Source organism: Dermochelys coriacea, chromosome 2 (assembly GCF_009764565.3).
Source record: "Dermochelys coriacea isolate rDerCor1 chromosome 2, rDerCor1.pri.v4, whole genome shotgun sequence".
NCBI classification, from domain to species: domain Eukaryota; kingdom Metazoa; phylum Chordata; order Testudines; family Dermochelyidae; genus Dermochelys; species Dermochelys coriacea.
In genome coordinates this window covers 184,429,776-184,453,982 of record NC_050069.1, presented here as the reverse complement: position 1 = coordinate 184,453,982, position 24,207 = coordinate 184,429,776, and the positions used below count along the sequence as shown (strand labels likewise).

Here is a 24,207-nt window from a genome sequence, read left to right as displayed (position 1 = left end):
CACTAGAGGGGGATGAGGAACACACTTTACCGGTGAGTTTCAAAGACAATCCAATACCTTCACCCATCCAGTCCCAGTCTCTCAACCTTGGGCTCCTTATCCAATCTCAGTCTCACCCTTAGATTCCCAATCTCCTTGTTCAGCCAGTCCCAGTCTCCCCATTGGGGCTCATCCAAAAATCCCAGTCTTCCCCATATCTCAGCTCCTTGCCCAATCTATCTCCACAGCACCCAGCTCTGTCTTATCTTGTCCCACTCTGAGGCTCGTTACCACAATCTACTTTATCTCCTCTGGTGTGGCTCTCATTCATGTCCCTTTGCCATATTCAAGTTGGCTCACTTCTTCCTTCATGCTGCCTGGGTTTAGCAGCATGAGCATTGAGAGTACAGGAGAGACAGTCTCCCTGCTTTCTCTCCTGTGTCCAGCATCACACCAAAACAGCGAGAGCAATAGTGGCACAGAAAGTCCTGCTCATTCCCTGCAGCCCTGTGCTGTAGCATGCTCAGTACAGATGGACTTTTCTGAGAATTTAGCTGCCTCATTGTAACAAGTCTCTACTGAGCATGTGCGAATTGAGATTTTTTCCAACGGATTATGACTTCGCCAAATTTTGGTGGCTTTTCATAGGAACAGAAAGATACTTTTCTGTTACAAAAGCCATTCCCTGCCAAATTTCAAATCCCTACTCCAAACCATGGAGGTTCTAGAGCAGGGACGTGCTATAATTTTTGCAGGGGGACCAATCCACGAATTTTGGTAAGTCGTCACAAGCTACATATTTCTACTATATTAATGGAGAGGGTGTGGGCTCTGGGCAGGAGTTTGGTGCAGGAGGGGCTCTAGGCTGGTGCAGAAGAGGGTGCGGGGTCTGGGAGGAAGTCTGGGTGCAGCAAGAGGTCCTAACCTGGGGCAGGGGGTTGGGGTGTGGGAGGGGGAGCGAGGTGCAGGCTCTGGCAGGGAGGTGCTTACCACAGGCGTCTCCTGGCTGGTGGCACAGCAGGGTTCAGGCAAGCTGCTTGCATGCTGTGGCCCCACGCCACTCCCAGAAGCGGCTGCAGCTGGCACGTCTCTGCATGCCCTTTGCGGGGAGGGGAGCAGTGGGTTTCTATGTGCGGCCTGTGCCCACAAGCACCATTCCTGCAGCTCCCATTGGTCAGTTTCCTGCTGGGGTGGGGGGGCAAGGCACAGAGGTGTGCCAGCAACAGCCAGTCGCCTCCAGGAGCAGTGTGGGGCCACAGCAGGCAGGCAGCCTTCCTGAGCGCCCTGCTGTGCTGTGGGACTTTTAGCAGTCCGGACTCAGAGATAGTGAGAGAGCAGAGGAGACCGGACAGAAATGTTAGTTATGGTGGGCCAGACAGAAATGTTAGATGGGCTGGATCTGGCTCACGGACCGTATTTTGCCAGTCCCTGTTCTAGAGCTTCTCAACAAAATTTTTTTTTAATCTGGTAAAACCATGTGTTTTTCCTTAATTATTATCTGAAATAGATGAGCCAGTTTTACTGAAATTTTCAAAAAAATATTCAGCCAGATGCAGATATCTGGCATGGAAAATTTCAGCCAGAAAAGTTCAAATTTGGCTAAGTTATAAGCAACTGAAAACAGGGTCTTAGAATGGGAAGTAATGTTTGGCAACCTCAAGTATAAGTGGCTCTACCAGTTCTGCCTATAACTATTTCCTTAAAAATTGAATTTAGCTCAAAAAAGTAATTCAAAAACATTCACCCAGTACAAATAAGGTCAACTGTCTTATTTGAGCTGCATTATAAGACATATATAGAGATATCATACAACTCTGCCTAAGTAATATAATGGATTCCAAGAAAACACAACTCAAGCCAATGGGTGCACACAAATTGCAAGCAAATAGGAGTGTCTACTTCCCTTCTCTCACAAGCATCCCTTCATATCTGTGGAACAATATGTGCTATAGTAAATAAAGCAATTAGAGATCTTAAAAAAAATTAAGATACCACCAATAGCATCAGACAATTGCATGCAACCCGGCTCACCATGCTATCACTCCGCCCTCGGATGGCACGATTAGAGGATGTGGTACTCCCTGTTTCATTGTCTGTAAACTACAAAGATTAAAATGCATGTATTTACAGCTGACTGACTGCAGTCCAAACAATTTCCATCTTGAAATAAATAACTCATAGAATGTCAGTGAATGAGGCACACTCTACATAAAAACACAAATTTAAAGAAAAAAACAGTTACTCGCCTTCTAGTAACTGTTCTTCTTCAAGATGTGTTGTTCATGTCCATTCTAATCAGGTGTGTGCGTGCGCACAGCAGCCGGAAGATTTTTTCCCCTAGCAGTATCCATTGGGTTGGTCCAGGCGCCCCCTTGGAGTGGTGCCATCATGGCACTCAACATAGGACCCTACTGACATGCCATCCCCTCAGTTCCTTCTTGCTGGGTATGCCAACAGAGGGATAGGATGGAGGGTATTGGAATGGACATGAACACCACATCTCGAAGAACAGTTATGAGAAGGTGAGTAACCGTTTTTTCTTCTTCGAGCACTTGTTCATGTCAATTCCAAACCAGGTGACTCCCAAGGCTAAGTTCAGGAGGCGGGATCGGAGTTGTCCACTGACTGGAGCACTACTCTAGCAAAGGCCACATCATCTCTGGCCAACTGGGTAAATCGCATAATGCGCAGTGAAATATGTATGGAGTACTACGTCACCACACTGCATATTCCGTGAGTCGGAACTTGCGCCAGGAACACTGCTGAAGAAGCCTGCACCTTAGTGGAGTGAGCACCTTGTGAGCAGAGGGACAGGCACCTCTGCCAGGTTATACCATTCACGGATGCAGGACATGATCCACAAGGAAACTCGTTGGGAGGAGACTAGAAGACCCTTTGTCCTGTCTGCCACGGCCACAAACAGTTGAATGGATTTCCTAAATGGCTTCATTCTTTCAATGTAAAAGGCTAGTGCTCTGTGGACATTCAATGAGCGAAGCCTCTGCTCCCTGCTGCTCAAGTGCAGCTTAGAATAGTGTCACAACACTAGGGGTTCCCCTGGGGAAGGCAGATCAGCACTGCATGTTACTAATGCTGTTGCAAGCATCACAAGACATTTTGGGTGTGAGTGGAGAGTGGAAGATTCTTTTGCAGGCTGCAAGAAGCCAAAGGGGGAAGGAGAAAGAGCAGAAAACGGGTTAAATCAACACTGCAGCTAGCAAGTTCAGTCCGACAGTAAGACGCTGGCCCCAGTCCAAGGTCATGGCGCTAAACGAGAAGTTTGTCTCTCACCCAGCCACAGCCAGCCATGAGAAAACCAGGACTGCAGAGATGGAAAACACAGATGAGATGACGAGGGGGGCAGGGGGGAGTAGAGCTTCATGTCCCTGGAACCGTTGTGTTTTGGGAAAGCAAAGAAGACCACAGAAAGCCAGTTTGGACTGGCACAAAGAGCACCAGGAACAGAGGTCGCAGAATGGAACACCCCCAAAGAAACCCAGGACTTAAAACCCTCCTGAGAGCTGGAGTAATTTGGAGATCACAGCGGACCCTGGACAACCCGTGCACGGGACAAGAACTCCAGTTCACCCCACCACCCCCTTCTTACGTTACACCCAGGGTTGGCCAGCCTTGGGTAGTGTGGGTGTGAGTATGAAAGTGGGTTAGGGTTTGGGGCACTAACGTTTTCTTCCTTCCTCCGAGTGACATGGGGAACCCCTCCCACCCCAGCACTCTCCGCTGCTATTTCATTATTTTATCAATAAAGCTTTAAAACTTAGACACTTGGTGTGTTTCGTCATCTCCCGCCCAAACGATCCTGTGGCCTCAGCCTGATTACCTCAGACAGATTGGTAACAGAAATCTGTCACAATAGAACACTGGGAGGAAGATGTGAAATTGGAAGACAACCTTTGGGAGGAAAGCTGACTGCGGCCTGAGCTTGTCCTTATAGAACTCGGTGTAAGTGGGTTCTGATATTAGGGCATTGAGCTCAGACACCCTCCTGGCTGAGGTTATCACTACCAGAAACACTAACATGTATGACAGATAGAGCAGAGAACAAGTTGCCAGTCCAAATTGATGGGTCTGCCCTTCGAACCAAAGGACTAGAGTGAGGTCTCAGGTTGGGGCCAGATATATCGAACATGCAGATATAACCTGATGAGACCTTTCAGAAAACGGCTGAGCATAGGGTTGGCAAAGACCAACCGGCCCTCTGCGCCTGGATGGAAGGCAGAGATGGCCGCCAAGTGAACCCTTATTGATGAAATGGACAGTTCCCGCTGCTTGAGATGGAGAAGGTAGTCCAGTATGAGTGGTATAAAGGAGAGTGTCTGGGATGAATGATGCTGTGCCGACCAGATTGAGAATCTCTTCCCACTTGCCAAAGTAGGTAGCCCTGGTGGAAGGTTTCCTACTGCCATGGAGGACTTGTCTAATGAGGTCCAAGCAGAAGAGTTCCAGGGGGTTCAGCCATGGAGCTTCCATGCCATGAGGTGCAACGACTTGAGGTTCGGGTGCTGGAGACAACAGCGATCCTGAGATATTAAGTCTGGGAAGAGTGGCAAGGTGACTGGGGCTTCCATAGACATTTCCATAATAGATGTGTACCACTGTTGGTGGGGCCAGGCTGGAGCTGTCAATATCACTGAAGCCTCTTCCCTTCGTATCTTGAGAAGCACCTTCTGAATGAGAGCGATGGGTGAGAACGCATAGAGGAGACGGCCTCTCCATAGGAGGAGGAATGCATCCACAATGGAGACTGGGCTGTGATTCAGGAAGGAGCAAAACCACTGGAACTTCCTGTTGCATCGCGTGGCGAACAGGTACATCTAGGGAAGGCCCCCGCCGTTGGAAGATGGAGTTGGCGACATCCGGGCATAGGGACCACCTGTGGCTATGAAATAACCTGCTGAGACCGTCTGCCAACTTGTTCTGTACTCCCAGGAGGTACGATGCTTGCAGGTGTATCAAATGAGCTACACAAAAGTCACACAGCATGAGAGCTTCCTGGCACAGGGGAGAAGAGCATACACCCTCCTATTTGTTGATATAGAAGATCACCGTGGTGTTGTCTGGCATAACAGATACACATCTCCCTGTCAAGTGGTCTCGGAAAGTCTGGCATGCCAGCCGCACCGCTCTCAGCTCTCTGACATTGATGTGGAGAGCGAGTTCCGCTTAAAACCAGAGGCCTTGTGTCCTGAGGTCTCCCAGATGTGCTCCCAGCCCAAGGCTGATGTGTCCGTCACTAGCAAATGGGATGTCTGAGGACCCGTGAAGGGGTACACACTACCTGCTGGTCCAGCTACCACTGGAGGGAGTCGAGGACCAGGTGAGACAGAGTGATGACCTTGTCCAAACTGTCTTGAGTCAGCAAATAAACCAAGGCTAGCCATGACTGGAGAGGCCGGAGTCTGAGCCTGGTGTGCTGCACCACATAGATACAAGAGGCCATCTGTCCTAGAATTTTCAGGCAATTCCCTGCTGTGATGGTAAGAAACTGCCTGAGTCTTTGAATGATGTCACCCAGGGCCAGAAACCTTGCTTCTGGGAGGTGTGTCTTGGCCTATGTAGAGTCCAGTACCTCTACTATGAACTCTATCCACTGGATAGGAGACAGAGTCGATTTCCCCATGTTCAGGAGAAGGCCCAGTTTGTTGAACATTGTTCTTATGAAGTTGACTTGTGCCTTTACTTGAGCCCTGGACCAGCCCTTGATCAGCCAGTTGTCAAAGTACGGAAACACTTGTACCTGGCAACTGCATAGGAATGCAGCCATGACTGCCATACACTTGGTAAGCACACGAAGCACTGCTGACTGGTCAAACGGGAGGACTGAACCGTTAGTGTTTGTTGGTCACCTTCTGGACCTCATATGGAAGACCTGAGACCTGGAGCCAGGAGCCCCTTCTCATGGCAACCCCTGTAGCCATCACCCGAGTGACTGCATCAGCCCCGAACAGAGCGGCCTAGAGTGAAACTCGAAAAATGAGCTTGTCCTCCTCAACCAGGGCCAAGAATTTGGCAGGGGAGTCCTGCACAGCAGCTCTGCGAACTTTGCCATTGCCCAACATGTATTGTAGCAGTAGCTATTGACAATGGCCTGCTGATTAGAAATGCGAAGCTGCAAGCCACCAGTGCAATAGACTTTTCTCCCAAAATGGCCAAGTTGTTTCACCTCCCAATTCTTCGGGGAGGGGGCTTGGTAGCCCTGGCACTCATGTTGGTTAGCAGCGTCCTTGACCAGGGAATCTGGTGAAGGATGGGTATACAAGTGCTCATAGCCCCTGGATGACACAAAATAGCGTCTTTCATTGCGCTTAGCCATAGGGGGCAATGAAGCTGGGGTCTGCCACAAGGTTTTTGTGGTGTCAGCAATCGTCTTTATGACGTGTTGGTCTGGAGGAGGTGAGGATATCCACCATTGGATCTGCGTCCTCCATAGAATCATAGAATCATAGAATATCAGGGTTGGAAGGGACCCCAGAAGGTCATCTAGTCCAACCCCCTGCTCAAAAGCAGGACCAAGTCCCAGTTAAATCATCCTAGCCAGGGCTTTGTCAAGCCTGACCTTAAAAACCTCTAAGGAAGGAGATTCTACCACCTCCCTAGGTAACGCATTCCAGTGTTTCACCACCCTCTTAGTGAAAAAGTTTTTCCTAATATCCAATCTAAACCTCCCCCATTGCAACTTGAGACCATTACTCCTCGTTCTGTCATCTGCTACCATTGAGAACAGTCTAGAGCCATCCTCTTTGAAACCCCCTTTCAGGTAGTTGAAAGCAGCTATCAAATCCCCCCTCATTCTTCTCTTCTGCAGACTAAACAATCCCAGCTCCCTCAGCCTCTCCTCATAAGTCATGTGCTCTAGACCCCTAATCATTTTTGTTGCCCTTCGCTGTACTCTTTCCAATTTATCCACATCCTTCTTGTAGTGTGGGGCCCAAAACTGGACACAGTACTCCAGATGAGGCCTCACCAGTGTCGAATAGAGGGGAACGATCACGTCCCTCGATCTGCTCGCTATGCCCCTACTTATACATCCCAAAATGCCATTGGCCTTCTTGGCAACAAGGGCACACTGCTGACTCATATCCAGCTTCTCGTCCACTGTCACCCCTAGGTCCTTTTCCGCAGAACTGCTGCCGAGCCATTCGGTCCCTAGTCTGTAGCGGTGCATTGGATTCTTCCATCCTAAGTGCAGGACCCTGCACTTATCCTTATTGAACCTCATTAGATTTCTTTTGGCCCAATCTTCCAATTTGTCTAGGTCCTTCTGTATCCTATCCCTCCCCTCCAGCGTATCTACCACTCCTCCCAGTTTAGTATCATCCGCAAATTTGCTGAGAGTGCAATCCACACCATCCTCCAGATCATTTATGAAGATATTGAACAAAACGGGCCCCAGGACCGACCCCTGGGGCACTCCACTTGACACCGGCTGCCAACTAGACATGGAGCCATTGATCACTACCCGTTGAGCCCGACAATCTAGCCAGCTTTCTACCCACCTTATAGTGCATTCATCCAGCCCATACTTCCTTAACTTGCTGACAAGAATGCTGTGGGAGACCGTGTCAAAAGCTTTGCTAAAGTCAAGAAACAATACATCCACTGCTTTCCCTTCATCCACAGAACCAGTAATCTCATCATAAAAGGCGATTAGATTAGTCAGGCATGACCTTCCCTTGGTGAATCCATGCTGACTGTTCCTGATCACTTTCCTCTCCTCTAAGTGCTTCAGGATTGATTCTTTGAGGACCTGCTCCATGATTTTTCCAGGGACTGAGGTGAGGCTGACCGGCCTGTAGTTCCCAGGATCCTCCTTCTTCCCTTTTTTCCCTTCCCTCCACTACCTCCTCTGCCTGAATGCCCAGGCTCTGGGCATCCCTCTTCAGCAATTGCTGTAGGACACTGTTGTTCTGCAGGGCTGGTGCTCCCAAAGTGCCCGCCAGCGCTTCATCTGAAGAGGGAAAGGAAGAGACTCCCACAAGGAGCAGCTGCTCTCTTCCCTCCACGCCCAAGGGGTCATGGCACTTGGGGATCCTGGGCTGGAGCCAACACAAATGGTACAGAGCCCCTCAGTGCTGGAGCTGTATATGTCAGTGCTGAGGCTGTCGGCACCAAAGTTGTCAAAGCCAGAATCAATGGTGTTGGGGCTGTCGGTGCTGAGGTTGTCAGCGCTGATACCACTGCGGCTGGTGCAGAGGTTGGGATGGTGGCGTCAAGGAGCGATGGAGCTACCCCCAATCCTATTGATGCTGTGCCGGAGGCAGTACGAAAGTGGGTGAGGCATGGCCACGCCCTGGAATGTGACCCTTGGAGCCACCCTGGGCCTTGGTGAAAGGCCCAGGGATGCCAAAAGGGCCACTGTGCCAAGGGCTGCCACTGCGCGGGCCATGATGCTGGGTAAGGGTGCTGGTCTTGTGATGACCTGGACCATCTACTTCTGCTCCTGAGAGACTGATAGGAGTCCAACTCTGACTCCGAGATCTCTGAAAAGGAGGACCACGGAGGAGTGGTATCTTGAGGCACAGAGGGTCCACACCGAGGGCTCAGGACCATCAAGGCTGCTGACCCTGTTCTGGCGCCGGGGAGCGGTGCACCGGGATTGGAGACCACCGGGACATCACTGCAGGCAGTGCCAGGGGAGCAACTGGTGCTGGTGACCTATCTCGTCTCGGCCGGAAGAATGGCGCCATGGCTGGAGCAGATCCCAGGCTGCCTCAACCACCTCCGGGGTCAATGGGAGATGTCGTTGTCAGCTCAGCCTTGGCGAGCAAGAAGAGCTCCACCTAATGGAGAGGGAAGAGCATCTTCGCAAGCAGGCTGGCTAACCTAGTGAGGAGGGCTTTAAACTAGGTTCACCGGGGGAAGGAGACCAAAGCCCTGAGGTAAGTGGGAGGAAGCACGAGCAGGAGAGCCTGAGAGGGGAGGGCTCCTGCCTCATACTAAGTAAGAGGGACGATCAGTGAGTTATCTCAAGTGCCTATACAAAAATGCAAGAAGCCTGGGAAACAAGCAGGGAAAACTGGAAGTCCTGGCACAGTCAAGGAATTTTGATGTGATTGAAACAACAGAGACTTGGTGGGGTAACTCACATGACTGGAGTACTGTCATGGATGGATATAAACTGTTCAGGAAGGACAGGCAGGGCAGAAAAGGTGGGGGAGTTGCATTGTATGTGAGAGAGCAGTATAATTGCTCAGAGCTCCAGTATGAAACTGCAGAAAACCAGAGAGTCTCTGGATTAAGTTTAGAAGTGTGAGCAACCAGGGTGATATCATGGTGGGAGTCTGCTATAGACCACGGACCAGGGGAATGAGGTGGACGAGGCTTTCTTCCGGCAACTAACAGAAGTTACTAGATTGCAGGCCCTGGTTCTTATGGGAGACTTCAATCACCCTGATATCTGCTGGGAGAGCAATACAGCGATACAGAGACAATCCAGGAAGTTTTTGGAAAGCGTAGGGGACAATTTTCTGGTGCAAGGAGGGTTCCTCCAGCAGGAGGAGGAACAACTAGTGGCAGATTTGACCTGCTGCTCACAAACCAGGAAGAATTAGGAGGGGAAGTAAAAGTGGATGGGAACCCAGGAGACAGTGACCACGAGGTGGTCAAGTTCAGGATCCTGACAAAAAGAAGAAAGGAGAGCATCAGAATATGGACCCTGGACTTAAGAAAAACAAACTGACTCCCTCAGGGAACTGATGGGCAGGATCCCCTGGGAGAATAACATGATGGGGAAAGGAGTCCAGGAGAGCTGGCTGTATTTTAAAGAATCCTTATTGAGGTTACACGGACAAACCATCCCGATGTGTAGAAAGAATAGTAAATATGGCAGGTGAAATCCTTAACAGTGAAATCCTTGCTGATCTTGCACACAAAAAAAGCTTACAAGACATAGAAAATTGGATAAATGACCAGGGATGAGTATAAAAATATTGCTCAGGCATGCAGGAGTGAAATCAGGAAGGCCAAATCACACCTGGAGTTGCAGCTAGCAAGAGATGTTAAGAGTAACAAGAAGGGTTTCTTCAGGTATGTTAGCAACAAGAAGAAAGTCAAGAGAAGGGTGGGCCGCTTACTGAATGAGGGAGGCAACCAAGTGACAGAGGATATGGAATTTTTTGCCTCTGTGTGCACGAACAAGGTCAGCTCCCAGACTACTGCACTGGGCAGCACAGCATGGGGAGGAGGTGACCAGCCCCCTGTGGAGAAAGAAGTGGTTCGGGACTATTTAGAAAAGCTGGACGAGCACAAGTCCATGGAGTCAGATGCGCTGCATCCAGGAGTGCTAAAGGAGTTGGCGGATGTGATAGCAGAGCCATTGGCCATTATCTTTGAAAACTCATGGTGAGCAGAAGAGGTCCCGGACGACTGGAAAAAGGACTAAATGTAGTGCCCATCTTTAAAAAAGAGAAGATGACGATTTGGGGAACTACAGGCCAGTCAGCCTCACCTCAGTCCCTGGAAAAATCATGGAGCAGGTCCTCGAGGAATCAATTCTGAAGCACTTAGAGGAGAGGAAAGTGATCAGGAACAGTCAGCATGGATTCACCAAGGGCAAGTTATGCCTGACTAATCTAATTAGCCTTCTATGATGAGATAATTGGCCTTGTGGATGAGGGGGAAAAGCAGTGGATGTGTTATTCCTTGACTTTAGGAAAGCTTTTGACACACTCTCCCACAGTATTCTTGCCAGCAAGTTAAAGTAGTATGGGCTGGATGAATGGACTATAAGGTGGATAGAAAGCTGGCTAGATTGTCGGGCTCAACGGGTAGCGATCAATGGCTCCATATCTAGTTGGTAGCCGGTATCAAGCAGAGTGCCCCAAGGGTCGGTCCTGTTCAATATCTTCATTAATGATCGGGAGAATGGTGTGGATTGCACCCTCAGCAAGTTTGCAGATGACACTAAACTGGGAGGAGAGGTAGATATGCTGGAGGGTAGGGATAGGATACAGAGGAACCTAGACAAATTGGAGGATTGGGCCAAAAGAAATCTGATGAGGTTCAACAAGGACAAGTGCAGAGTCCTGCACTTAGGACGGAAAAATCCCATGCACTGCTACAGACTAGGGACCGAATGGCTAGGCAGCAGTTTTGCAGAAAAGGACCTAGGGGTTACAGTGAACGAGACGCTGGATATGAGTCAACAGTGTGCTCTTGTTGCCAAGAAGGCCAATGGCATTTTGGGATGTATAAGTAGGGGCACTGCCAGCAGATCGAGGGACATGATCGTTCCCCTCTATTCGACATTGGTGAGGCCGCATCTGGAGTACCGTGTCCAGTTTTGGGCCACACACTACAAGAAGGATGTGAAAAATTGGAAAGCGTCCAGCAGAGGGCAACAAAAATGATTAGGTAACCGGAACACATGACTTGTGAGGAGAGGCTGAGGGAACTGGGATTGTTTAATCTGCAAAAGAATAGAATGAGGGGGGATTTGATGGCTGCTGTCAACTATCTGAAAGGGGGTTCTGAAGAGGATGAATCTAGACTGTTCTCAGTGGTAGCAGATGACAGAACGAGGAGTAATGGTCTCAAATTGCAGTGGGGGAGGTTTAGGTTGGATATTAGGAAAAACTTTTTCACTGGGAGGGTGGTGAAGCACTGGAATGCATTACCTAGGGAGGGGTGAAATCTCCTTCCTTAGAAGTTTCTACGGTCAGGCTTGACAAAGCCCTGGCTGGGATGATTTAGTTGGGGATTGGTCCTCCTTTGAGCAGGGGGTTGGACTAGATGACCTGCTGAGGTCCCTTCCAACCCTGATATTCTATGATTCTATGGTCCGGACTTGACTGCCCTTCGACGGGGGCAGGAGTTGATGCGACCATCTCTGGCAGCGGGGCCGAAGTAGTGTGACCTGACTCGAGTCTCACAATGGCCAGCACCTTGGGTCTAGCTGTGGGGAAGGGGAAAATGACCCCTCTCTGGCCTCCTCTTCTTCTGTGGCACCAGTGATTGAAACCTGTGCCTGCCTGCAGCATGTGAACTTCAAGTGGAGCCATGATGGTGCCTAGACTCCTTGTCTTTACTTGGCACCGATCTCTGTGCCGATGTTTGGGGGCACTGCTTATTGAGGAGAAGGTACTTGGCACCGGGTCCACCGACCTGGGGTCAGACTGGGGCTGGAGTGTCGCTTCCATTAGTAGGTTCTTCAGGCGCTGATCTCTATCTTTCAGTGTCCTGGGGAGAACCCCCCCCCCCTCGTGCAGATCCTACAGCTATCCTTTTGATGGCTCTCCCCCAGACACTTCAAACATGAAGTGTGAGGATCGTTTCTGGGCATACACTTGCTGCAGACTTCATAGGCTTTGAAGCCAGGAGACCACAGCATGTCCTAGTGCCGGGATAGCGCTGGAGGGGAAACCCCTCCAAAGAAAACTTAAGAACTAAGTAAAGTATCTAATAACTACTTAAACACTAAGTACAAAAACTAATGAATAACTGTATACAGACTGCAAAATGCGCTTGTCATGACAAGAGCAAGGGCAAGTTCCAGCTAACCGTCACTGGCGGTAAGAAGGAACTGAGGAGGTGGTGTGTCAGCAGGGCGCTATATTGAGTGCCTTGATGGTGCCACTCAATGGGGTGCTGGGAACGACCTGATGGATACCGTTAGGGGAAAAATCTTCCGGCTGCCGGGCAGGCATGCACATGTGCACACACTAGACTGCAGTTGACATGAACAAGCCTTCAAAGAGGAAATTAGATTTGTAACCATTAAATTCTAAAGAACAGCAAAATCTGAAAATAAGAAAATGGAAGTTTCATACTGGCTTGAAAAGCGAAAGAGTTGTAGGTTGGCAAATAAAACTGCTAAACATAAAACTGTTTTTGAAAAGGAGTACAATTAAGTCAAAAGGCTGGACTATTAGATATGTACTCTACATTCACCTACCAGATAATTCTTAAAAAGAACAAAATCAAAAAATCACTTTTATGGATTTAACAAACATATTATTCTCCCAACAACCTCAAACATAATGGGGTACAATCCATGAAGCGGACAAGCTAAAATGAGTGTTCCAATCTTAATGGTGACCTGCAAGGAAAAAAATATTCAGCTTGCTGCCTTTTTTTGCTTCTCTGTGTTGTATAAACAGGGTCCAAATTTTTTCTTGTTTTCCTTATTTTAAAATTAGAAATGTAGGTGTTGTCTACCCTGGAAGTGTCAATGATGACTGGTACAAGCATCACACAAACATGCTGAAAACAGCAGCAGGTCCTCCAACAAAATCAGAGATGTCAAACTTGAAATTAAATATTTCAAACTTAAAAAGTAATCAGAAAACACACTTTTTAAAAAGCCAAAACAAACCTACTCGACTTCTGGCTTTATATATTGTAGAACACCACAAGGATATAAATCCTTTTCTGTCTCCCAAATCCTTTGCATGTCACTTTTGACTTTCATCATGAGAGTTGTTTTGCCAGGAATTGGAAGTCTTGCTAGCCAGAGACATACTTGCGGAGTTTTTTGGTTGTTGCGGTTTTATTTAACTGGACAATTTTTGGGGGTGCATGGGCAAATAAAATATAACAGACTAACACTTAGAAAAACATTCCAAGAAAATCAAATATAAAGGCCCCAAGTCTGCATGCCTTAAACATGAACCAAAGTCTGCTTTTGGTTTTTCTCTTAAAAAGTCCACTGAGCAGAATTTTGCACAATTATTCTAAGAATTCAACATGCCTTAGGTAATATTTTTATAAAAGTTTATCACAATGTAGTAAACTTGAAATTAAAATATAGATTGACTTGAGCTATTTTCCAGCCTTCTAGATACTATTGAAAATGGTTTTTATTTTAAATAAAATCTGTCTCCTCCTAATCCCATCTTTTCTCTAGCTAGAAACTACAGTGAAACTTCAATCCTCCATAGAGAAGGCTGACACTAAAACAAAGTGTCATGTCATCAGTTTCAGAACTACATCTTCACTGCTGGACCAAAAAGACACATAGTACAAAGCTGCAAAGTCTCGCTTAACTATAAAAAGGCAACATTTCTTACATATTTTAATCCAACAACCATTTGTCTATGCCCTCACCCCCACAATATCTGAATACTTGCCAAAGAAACAAAGAACATGATTCTCTCCGCCCTCCCCCTTGGTTCTACTAAAGGAAGTAGTACTTATTCCAATGGCTCTGTTTTAAGCCTGATTTAATTGGAAGCTCTTCTCCAACCCTCAATTATGGAAGAAATCCTTAGTGTTAAATATTAGATGTAATTTTTGTAAAGGCCAAGGGATTTGTTTATATTAGCAACTGTGATCTACAAAAGGCAACAGATAATACACACTGTACCTTCCTGCATCAAGGCCAATTTCATTTCAATCTGTACTAAACTATGTCAGATTATGTTCTGGCACATCAATCTGTAACATATCAAATACACCACTGAAAGTCGTAATAGTTCATAGAGAAATATTTATGATCTCAGTGGAAATAAACTCTTCCATTTTTCCTCTGAGAAGACAGCTACCAGTTTACCTGCAGCTGTCAGGTGTCACCAGCCTATTTCCTTTCTGATGCATAGGAACTCTCTCTCAATCTCTAATATAGATAAACCGGAGAATTGAGATACCTACTTCATACAATATGCAGGCACCAAGCCACGCCACAGTTCTCTTATGAAATGTCCCTTTCAATACAAATGTAATGACGCTGTCACTCCCCTGCTCCAGCTAGTATACTAATGTTTATATTTGGCAACACTGTCTTCATGCTTCTAGCTGAACTTTTTGAAGTAACACCTGGTAACAGTGACTGAGTTCTCTATTTGTACTCTTTTTCAAGATTTAAAAAAAGTGTCATTCATTTTCAACGTTAAACTTTTTTTTAAAAAAGGAAAACCTTGTACAGCAACTTCTACAGTTGAAGTGTTTGATCAAATATTCTCATTTTTGTTAATTTTATTACCGCTGATTAATTTTTCTGAAGCAGAAACAAAAATCTATAGTTCATGTATTTATCACTAGAGTGACTTACAGTACAAATGCTCACAACGATTATTGTGAATTAGTCAAGAAAAAAAATATCACAAAATCATGCAAGAGGGCTCACCAGAGGACTACTTCGAGCTGAGCTTGCTCTCGAAGAATAACTGTATTCAGATGGCTATAGACAAAAGTTATGTGGAAGAAAGTTTTTATAATTTTAATCATCTTTACATTAGTAACAAACATTTTCAGAAAATAAGCTAATTAGACTTACAGTGTGAGAGTTATAGGAGCTATATAATCCATTACCACACAATGATGCCTGGGAAACAAAGGGAATGGATCATTGTTTATATCTAGTGTCAAAATAATTAAAATGTGACAACCTCAGTCATGCAAGATAATAATTCTACTACTGTGCAATCAAACTTCACCCTTATGATATTCAGTTTCCATGCATTTTACACCAAAGTTTGTACTTTTTGAAAGGGGATAGGACCAAACTTGTATTTCTCTTTTTGTCATCACTTCCTCCCATTATACAGGGAATTCTCTCTCTAAGAGGAAATCTGACTATTTTGTTAAAAGGGTATGGTCAGATTTAAAAAAAAAAAACACTATTTTTTAAATAGTATTTTAAACCTTAACTATGTTTAACCAAAAGATTAAAACTGAAAATGAAGTGTAATTTAAATGTTATTTATACTGTTTATCTTTTTGAATTTCACTCAGCTTGAACAAAAACTAAATGAGTGTTTCAGTGAAGATGCTACCTATGCTTACAAGAAGGCTTCTCCCATTGGCATAGATAATCCACCTCCAGAAGAGGTGGCAGCTTTGTTGACAAAAGAAGCCCTACCGCAGTAATGACAACTTCAAAAGATAAAAATCATGAGCCAGACCCTCAAAAATCATGAGATTTTTAAAGGTTTCAGAGTAGCAGCCGTGTTAGTCTGTATTCGCAAAAAGAAAAGGAGTACTTGTGGCACCTTAGAGACTAACAAATTTATTAGAGCATAAGCTTTCGTGAGCTACAGCTCACTTCATCGGATGCATCCGATGAAGTGAGCTATAGCTCACGAAAGCTTATGCTCTAATAAATTTGTTAGTCTCTAAGGTGCCACAAGTACTCCTTTTCTTTTTGAGATTTTTAAAGATTATTATACCGTGTTTCTTAGGTCAGTCTCTTGATTTTTGAACTCCCTCTGGCCATCCCCAGAGTGTGTGCATGTTACAATTAGCGTTGCCCACTACATATACTAGATAAGCTGATTTTGGTCCTTGCTGCAGGAGCTCTCACCCCCACATCTACCCCTCTCCTTCCTAGCAATTAATCCTGTCCTCTAGTCACTCATCAGTTCTGTCTCTACCCAACCCCCCTCAATTCAGCTCCCCCTCAGTTCAGTTCCCTCGCCCCCATCACCACCATCCCATCAGTTCAGGCACTGACCCCCATCAATCCCCACTGCCATCAGTTCAGCACTCACCCCATCTGCTCAGAACCCACAATCAATACAGACCCCCCTCTTCCCTCCCCCATGTCAGCATGCAAGCCATAGCTCCAGCCACTACAGCTATTTCTAACTAAAAGTAATCCTGACTCATGATCTGTGGATAGAACTCTCAAACGTCAGGATTTTTTTCTTAGAAATCACAACTCATGATTAATTCATGAGAATTTTGTGTCTACTCCCATTAACAGCGCTGTCTAGATGTGGGGGTTAGGTCGATATAACTATGTTGTTCGGGGTACTACATCACTCAGACGTAGTTATATTGACCTATCCCCCTATGCAGACCATGCTACGTCAATGGGATGGCTTCTCCCGTCAACTTAGCTGCCTCTCATGGAGGTGAAGTACCTGTGGATTTTTCACACCCTTGAACCATGTAATTATATTGATATAAATTTATAGGGTAGACCCAGCCTAAGTGCCCATATAGGCAGAACTAGGCTGATGAAAGAATTCTTCCACTGATTTAGCTACTGCCTCTCAGGAAGGTGGTTTATTTATAGTGCCAGGAGAACCCCTCCTCTCGCTGCAGTGAATGTTTACACTGAAGCACTGCTGCAGCAAATGTTTACACTGAAGCACTGCTGCAGCAATTTAAGTACAGACAAAGCCGAGGGAGAGGAGGTTTAAAAAAGACTCTTCAGTGCCTTAAAACTTGAAATCCCTTATCTTGAGAAAAGTTCTGAAACTTGATGTGGTATATCCAGCACACAAAAGAATTTTCAAATATTTCATTTTACTAATTTGCACAACAGTACTTGAATTATGAATGTGATATTTGTTTCACCATAACTTTAACTTTAATTTCATGAACAGTCTTTACTTATAAAGCACTTACAAAAATACAGATCTTAATATGAATCTCAGAGTTTTTGAATGCTTGAATATTTTTATACTGATTACAAATATCTTATTTTTTTATTTCATAAAAATAAAGTTAAAAAAAGTTCTGACAGACTGCGCTTTTATTAAGACGTGAACTTCTGAAGGCAACCACAACTGCCCTATTGTCATGAAGTCTGCCCCCACTGTGTCTGTGTCCTAGCTATGGGCCTCTTCCCCATTCTCCAAGGGTCCATGCTAACAGATCTGACAGGATTGCAGAATCGAGCTTTACTATACAGGAGAAACACAATACTAATTATGCAGCTGTTGTGACAAATGCACAGAAAACACAAACTGGAAATATTAAAAAAGTTCTCTAATCTCATTCAGTTATAATATGCTTGTAGCAGTAGTAGGTAAAAAGTTCCAGGCAGATTTTTTTTTAAATGTACAATTATGCTTTTTACACTAAAAAACCCCACCACCCTGATGTTTAGCCATTTTTTGTGACTGCCTTTTTATCCACATTAGGTAAGACTTTTTTATTACTACTAAACCTAAGTAATACCTAGTTTTTAATATAGTATTTTTCATCAGTAGGTCTCAAAGGGCTTTACAAAGGAAGTCAATATTATTATCTCCATTTCAATGATGGCAAAAATGAAGCACAGGAGGGTGAAGTGATGTGCCTAAGGACAACCAGCAGGTCAGTGGCACAGCCAAGAACAGAAGCCAAATTGTCCCAGTCCAGTGCTCTGTTTATTTTAAGCACTGTTATGACAGATTCCTGTAGCTACTTGTTGCAGTGCTTTTTCACTAACCTTTAACAAAAAACAAAACCACAAACACACACAACAAAGTTTAATCAGTTTGTCTGAAAATCAGACATACTGAGTCTAGCTCAGTATGTCGTCAACCAATTAACGATAATGCAGAGCTAAGATTCTTTAATATCATCTTGATATTCAGGGTTTAATACTTACCCCTAAAAGAACTCAGCATGTGAGTTATTACCAAAATATAGAAAATTATTTAAAGGGAAGCTATCAAAGTTGAGATTCTTCAAATATTAATTGAATCCACCCAAAAATGTGTCAGGCTTATCTTACAAAAAAAGCAAATAAAACTTAACATAAATCAATACATACACACATACCACCTAACCAAACATGCCAAACCATGGGGGAGGGAGAAATTGGGCTTGTTTTTGGCTTAATTGGCTTGTGAGAGTTGCTTGTTGGCTAGTTTTTGGCTTGTAGCTTGCTGCTTGTTTGGCTTACAGCTTGTTGTAACTTGTTGCTTCTTTTTTTTGATCGGCTCCCAGCAAGCAGGGGCAAGGGGGGCAGAGAGTGAGGGGTGCACAGTGGGCCCATCACAATCCCAGAATGCACGCTAGTCAGTCACACAGAGTGTTGGAGTTCTTAGTGATTGGCTTGTTTTAGCCTTGTTTTGAAATGGGATTAACTTGATTTTTGACTTACTGTGAAAGTTGGCAACTGTGCGCCTAACTTTCTAAACAACTTTTACAGGATTCTGATCCTCAGATGATCTGCGAGGTTATATCACAAAAGGAAAATTTCAGAGTTCTGGTCATATACTGCTTACATTATGCTGAAAAGGAGCTTTTCTCTTAAGATGTGTGCTGACATTTAAAAGAGCTTGATAGTACTGGAGACAAAGTTTTAAAGCAAACTAATTTTTAGGTTGTGTGGTAGTAACAAGTAACAAGGCTTGTTTAGCCGAACTAAAAGAAGGTTGAGGGGAGATATGATTGCTCTCTATAAATATATCAGAGGGATAAATACAGGAGAGGGAGAGGAATTATTTCAGCTCAGCACCAATGTGGACACAAGAACAAATGGGTATAAACTGGCCACCAGGAATGTTAGACTTGAAATTAGACGAAGGTTTCTAACCATCAGAGGAGTGAAGTTTTGGAATAGCCTTCCAAGGGAAGCAGTGGGGGTAAAAGATCTATCTGGCTTTAAGATTCTACTCAATAAGTTTATGGAGGAGATGGTATGATGGGATAATGGGATTTTGGTAAGTAATTGATCTTTAAACATTCAGGGTAAATAGGCCTAATCCCCTGAGATGGGATATTAGATGGATGGGATCTGAGTTACCCAGGAAAGAATTTTCTGTAGTATCTGGCTGGTGAATCTTGCCCATATTTGGGGTTGGGAAGGAATTTTCCTCCAGGGCAGATCGGAAGAGGCCCTGGAGGTTTTTCACCTTCCTCTGTAGCATGGGGCACGGGTCACTTGAGGGAGGATTCTCTGCTCCTTGAAGTCTTTAAACCATAATTTGAGGACTTCAATAGCTCAGACATAGGTGAGGTTTTTCGTAGGAGTGGGTGGGTGAGATTCTGTGGCCTGTGTTATGCAGGAGGTCAGACTAGATGATCAGAATGGTCCCTTCTGACTTTAGTATCTATGAATCTATGAAATGGTGAAGGAAGAGTGACTTTCATATTTGGGACTTATCTTTTATTGTGTGCCATTAAGTCATTAAAATGGCTGAAGAAAAATAGTTTGATGCACAGCAATTTTGTTGTCCTTTATCTTAAAATTATGTCTTTGGAATTTCATAGTGTTTTGCAAGCTAATAATTAGTCTATATTATCAATTATTAATATTTTGGCCAGAGGAGCAATGGGGAGAAAGATTAAGGTGACATTTAAAAGTGACTCATTTTGTTCTGAACTGAATGGTATAATAATCTGATTAAATGTACACCAGCTGCATTAACACACAGTCAAATCATCATGGTAGTATTTTTTGCAAGGTGATGGTTGGAAGAGGTAAATGTGCATCCAAAATCAGGACAAGATCTTATGTATCATAAGCAGAGCAAGTGGCTTAGGGAACAAATTAAAGACTTTTAGTTATTCTTTTTATTGTCTCAAATTCTCAAAGAAGCTTATGGCCCTCTTGTCCTAGGTGTTGTATAAATAACTGAAACGCCAAATAAAAAAGTCACCTCAAGGCAGAGCAGTTTGAAGTTGTCTCACCAATGTAACATTACTTAGAGACTTTTTTGGTGTGTGTTATTTAAAGGTGGCCAGCAAAGGAATCAAAATTAGAGGTCTGAGGGGGGTTTTCTTAAAGTAAAAAACAACAACAAAACAGTGGTTGGGTGTCACTTTTAAACACTGGAATTTCATTCTTTATATAAGCAAGAAGATGAAAAAAATCACTAGAGAACTAATTAAATGTGACATCAAAGGAGCAAAAACTGAAAGTTAGCCTACTGGGAAAAAAAGGTTATCAGGGTTTAAATTTTCTTTTTTACCAATAACTTAACTGCAATGTCTAATTAACATTTTGGATAAAGAAAGCTTTTGTTGAAAAAACAACAGCATTGCTCCTTAAATTAAGAGGGTAGAGTTGGCAATTAACATCCCTAACACTCCCTAGCAAAACCAGAACAGATGACATTTGATATCCCTGATATTTCTAAAGCAAAAAACAAGCAGAAAAAAGCCTCCTGCATTCCACCCTCTCTTTATAAAGAAATGAGCCGCAATTTAAAAAAATCTTGTGGAAGTCACCTTTCAGAACATCTTCTATATTGCTGTACATTTCACATCATCTGAGTCATGCAAGCTTTAGCTTTATTTTAAAATACAGCAGGAATGCATATGCAGTACTTTCAAACCAAAGACATTTGAATGAAGGTTTAAGGCAACCATGCACATGGACTCATACAAACCAAACTAGCCCTTCTTATCAAACCCGTGTTTATGGTAGGAGATACCTATAAAGAAAAGCATAATTATTTTTATTTAAAAAAAAACACTTAAGTTAGCCAAAAAGCTTTTTCACACCGTACTAACCCTATAGGTCTTAGTAGTTGCCAAAGGATCACTGTAGAGAGAAGAGGACTGTGATGGGGGAAAAAAAAAATGTTAGCTGCAGTACAAAGGAAGGTTTAAATCCATTGTTTTATATTTGCAATGAAGCTCTCTGAATTTAATGAAACACATAAAACTTAGATCTAGTACGATAATATATTTTAAAGGAACCATACATCTTGAAAAACAAGCCTATAATATGCTAATTAAAAAGAGTTAGTATTTTTATGGTAAAAACATGGCATGAAAAAAGCATGAAACATAGGACTGGATGGCTCAGTCATGCAATTTCTCTCCTTGGTTACGAATATAAATCTAACCAAAGTCTACAATAGACAGAAATTGTTACCCTCTGATGGAAGACCAGAAGTTTATTATTTGCTTTATGAAAGCACTTACAGTCCCCCATTGTTGACCTGGGCCCTATCACACTGTGCTCTGTATAGTGCATAAAAGTTAAAGTGTCAAAAGTTCCTGATTTCAGAGTCTGCTACTAAAGAAAAGACAGCTACTGTATAGTAGCTGTTTAAGATGTGGGTGCAGACACTTATTCCACTCAGGTGTGTGCACATCCATTGCACAGAAGCTAAAGAACTCAGTCTAGCAGTACCTGTAGGTACTCGTGGTCTCTAGTCCCTAAACGCCTCTTCTGGTTATTTAAAAGGGCAGTGTCACCCCAATCCCACTCAGTTTCTTCGCATCAAACATCAAGAGATGAGACTCTTATGCAGAAGCCACCATGGGTGAGTTGTGGAATACACATCTGCCCCCATCTCTCAAAGAAGAACAGTTATCCAGGTAGGTAACTATCTTTTCATTTTTGATTGGTTCAGTCATGTATTCCACTCAGGTGATTCACAAGCTGTATCAGTAGGAAGTGGGCTCAAAATCTACTTAAAGAACAACTGCAGAACTGCCTTCCCAAAGTTTGCATCTGATGTAGATGCAACCATAATAGCATAGCATTTGGTAAAATTATATACACAGGAGACTAGGTGCAAATGTCCAATATCAAAACATCATTGATGAATGTGATTGATGTCACTTGAGCCCTTGTTGAATAAGCCCATAGTCTTTGTGAAAGTGTTGCCTGAGCTACTCCATATGCTGTCATAATCCAGGAAGTTATCTGGAAATAGTCTGTGTGGAACCACGTGATCCTTCATCCTGTCTGCATAGGAAACAGAAAGAAGTTGAACTACTAAATGGTTTAGTCCTCTCCAAATAAAAAAAAGACACACAGTTTCACATCCAACAAAAGAAGGTGCTGCTCTTCTGCACTTGAATGTGGCTTAGGATCTTTGTTTCGTCAGTCACGTTTTAGTACTAGAGCCTTTAGTTTTCTTTTATTTATAATTTTTATGCTTCTTCTGAGATCCACTGTTCTTTATTGCTTCCTCTCTTTCTACCAATTATCTTTCCAGCTACTTCTAGCATAGCTGTTTTGAAAAGATCCCAGTATTTTTCCACTTTGTTTTCTTCAAGATCATTAAGGGCCTCAAACCTATTCTTGACCTCTATCCAGTACACTTTTTGTATCCTGAAACCTTGTAGTTTCTGTGTATTGAATAATCTGAGTCTGTTCTTTCTAAGTGTTTTAAATTTAAATTTGATGTTGGCTTTAAGCAAATAGTGATTGCTCCCTATATCTGCTCCTCTGAATACTCGTGTCTAACAACGATGTTTTCCACCTCTGACTAACACAGATTATTTGTGAGAGGGTGCCTTGTCCTCATTTTGTGTACTGCCATCTGATGAAATCCGTGTCTTTTTGTGCATGTTTATGTTGGAAGAAAGAATTGCAGATGCTAAGATTGTTTTCAGCACAAAATTCAAGAAGTTTTATGCCATTGTCTGATGTTGTTCCAGTTATATGAGGGCTGATGACTGTTTCCCTCTTCTTTCGTTTCCAATCTGGGCATTAAGTAACAAAAGCATTGCAGAAGCTGAAAAACAACAAGGCACCTGGTTTGGACGGCATTCATCCTGAGATGAATATATATGCTTAAATATGGAGATGAAGATGTGGAATCAGTCATCTGTTTGCTGTGCACAAAATATGGATGGAGGAGAAAGTGCCGGAAGAATGAACTCTTAGTATCATAAGCAAGTTACCAAAGAAAGGTGATCTAAAGTTACAATTGTTCAAATTGGAAGGGAGTAACACTTCTATGTCACAGGAAAAATATTAGCAGCAGTCCTCTTGAACAGAATGAAAGGAAAGATGGATACCATCCTACGTGAACAACAATCTGGATTTAGACAAGGGAGATCGTGCACAGACATGATTTTCACCTTATGACTGTTTATTGAGAACACAATTGAATTCCAAGGCAGTCTTGCCATCAATTTTGTGGACTTTCAAAAGGCATTCAATAGTGTAAACAGAGAATGTGGAAAATTGTGGAACAATATGGAATTCCAACACAATTAATTATTATGAAGGTATTCTACGCCAACTCAAAATACTGCATTAAAATGGAAAGTGGATTGAGTAAGCCATTCAACATCAAGACAGGTGTAAGGCAGGGGTGCGTCCTGTCTTCTTACTGCCTTAGTCCATCCCGTGCTTTGCTACACATTGGACTACCCACATTTGCCATCTTTGCCTGTCAACTGCCCTTCTCTCCAAATCTTCCCATTTCATGTTGAGGTGCTTGATGTCGTTCAGAACTGTTTCCATGTTATTCGTGGTCTTCCTCTCTTTCTTCTTGCGTTTTCTGCCTTCCATTCAAGAGCAGTATTTGGTAAGCGTTCTTTTTCCATTCTCAGCACATGTCCCAGCCGCTGATGTCTTCTTTTGTAGATTTGCGAGAGGGTGCCTTGTCCAGTAATTTTTGACTTCTTCATTTGTCTTCCTATCTCTATATGTTATTCCCAATATTCTTCTCAGACATTTGTGATGAAATGAATCCAGCTTTCGCTTATCTTTCCTGGTAAATTGCCACATCTCACTGCTATATGTTGTGATGGCAATAACAATTGTTTTGTACATGTTCAGTTTTGTCTTAAGGGAGACGTTTTTGAGTTGCTAGATGTTTTTGAGTCTTCCAAATGCAGCTTTTCTTATTTCCTCTG

General features: G+C 43.8%; 1 protein-coding gene across 9 annotated transcripts in view; it reads right to left on the bottom strand.

Moving 5' to 3' along the window:
* LRRFIP2 (LRR binding FLII interacting protein 2) overlaps positions 1–24,207 on the bottom strand; it is a 153,498-nt gene that overhangs the window by 58,419 nt on the left and 70,872 nt on the right. Inside the window, exons 11-14 of one of the 9 annotated variants that reach the window (XM_043508815.1) lie at positions 21,112–21,159; positions 20,988–21,032; positions 15,059–15,112; positions 2,011–2,079 (exon numbers count right to left, since the gene is read on the bottom strand). The exons of the other annotated variants lie outside the window; for them this stretch is intronic. Of the exons in view, the coding sequence (XP_043364750.1) occupies positions 2,011–2,079; positions 15,059–15,112; positions 20,988–21,032; positions 21,112–21,159 (216 nt within the window). The remainder of the gene's footprint in view (positions 1–2,010; positions 2,080–15,058; positions 15,113–20,987; positions 21,033–21,111; positions 21,160–24,207) is intronic. 9 annotated transcript variants of the gene reach the window in all.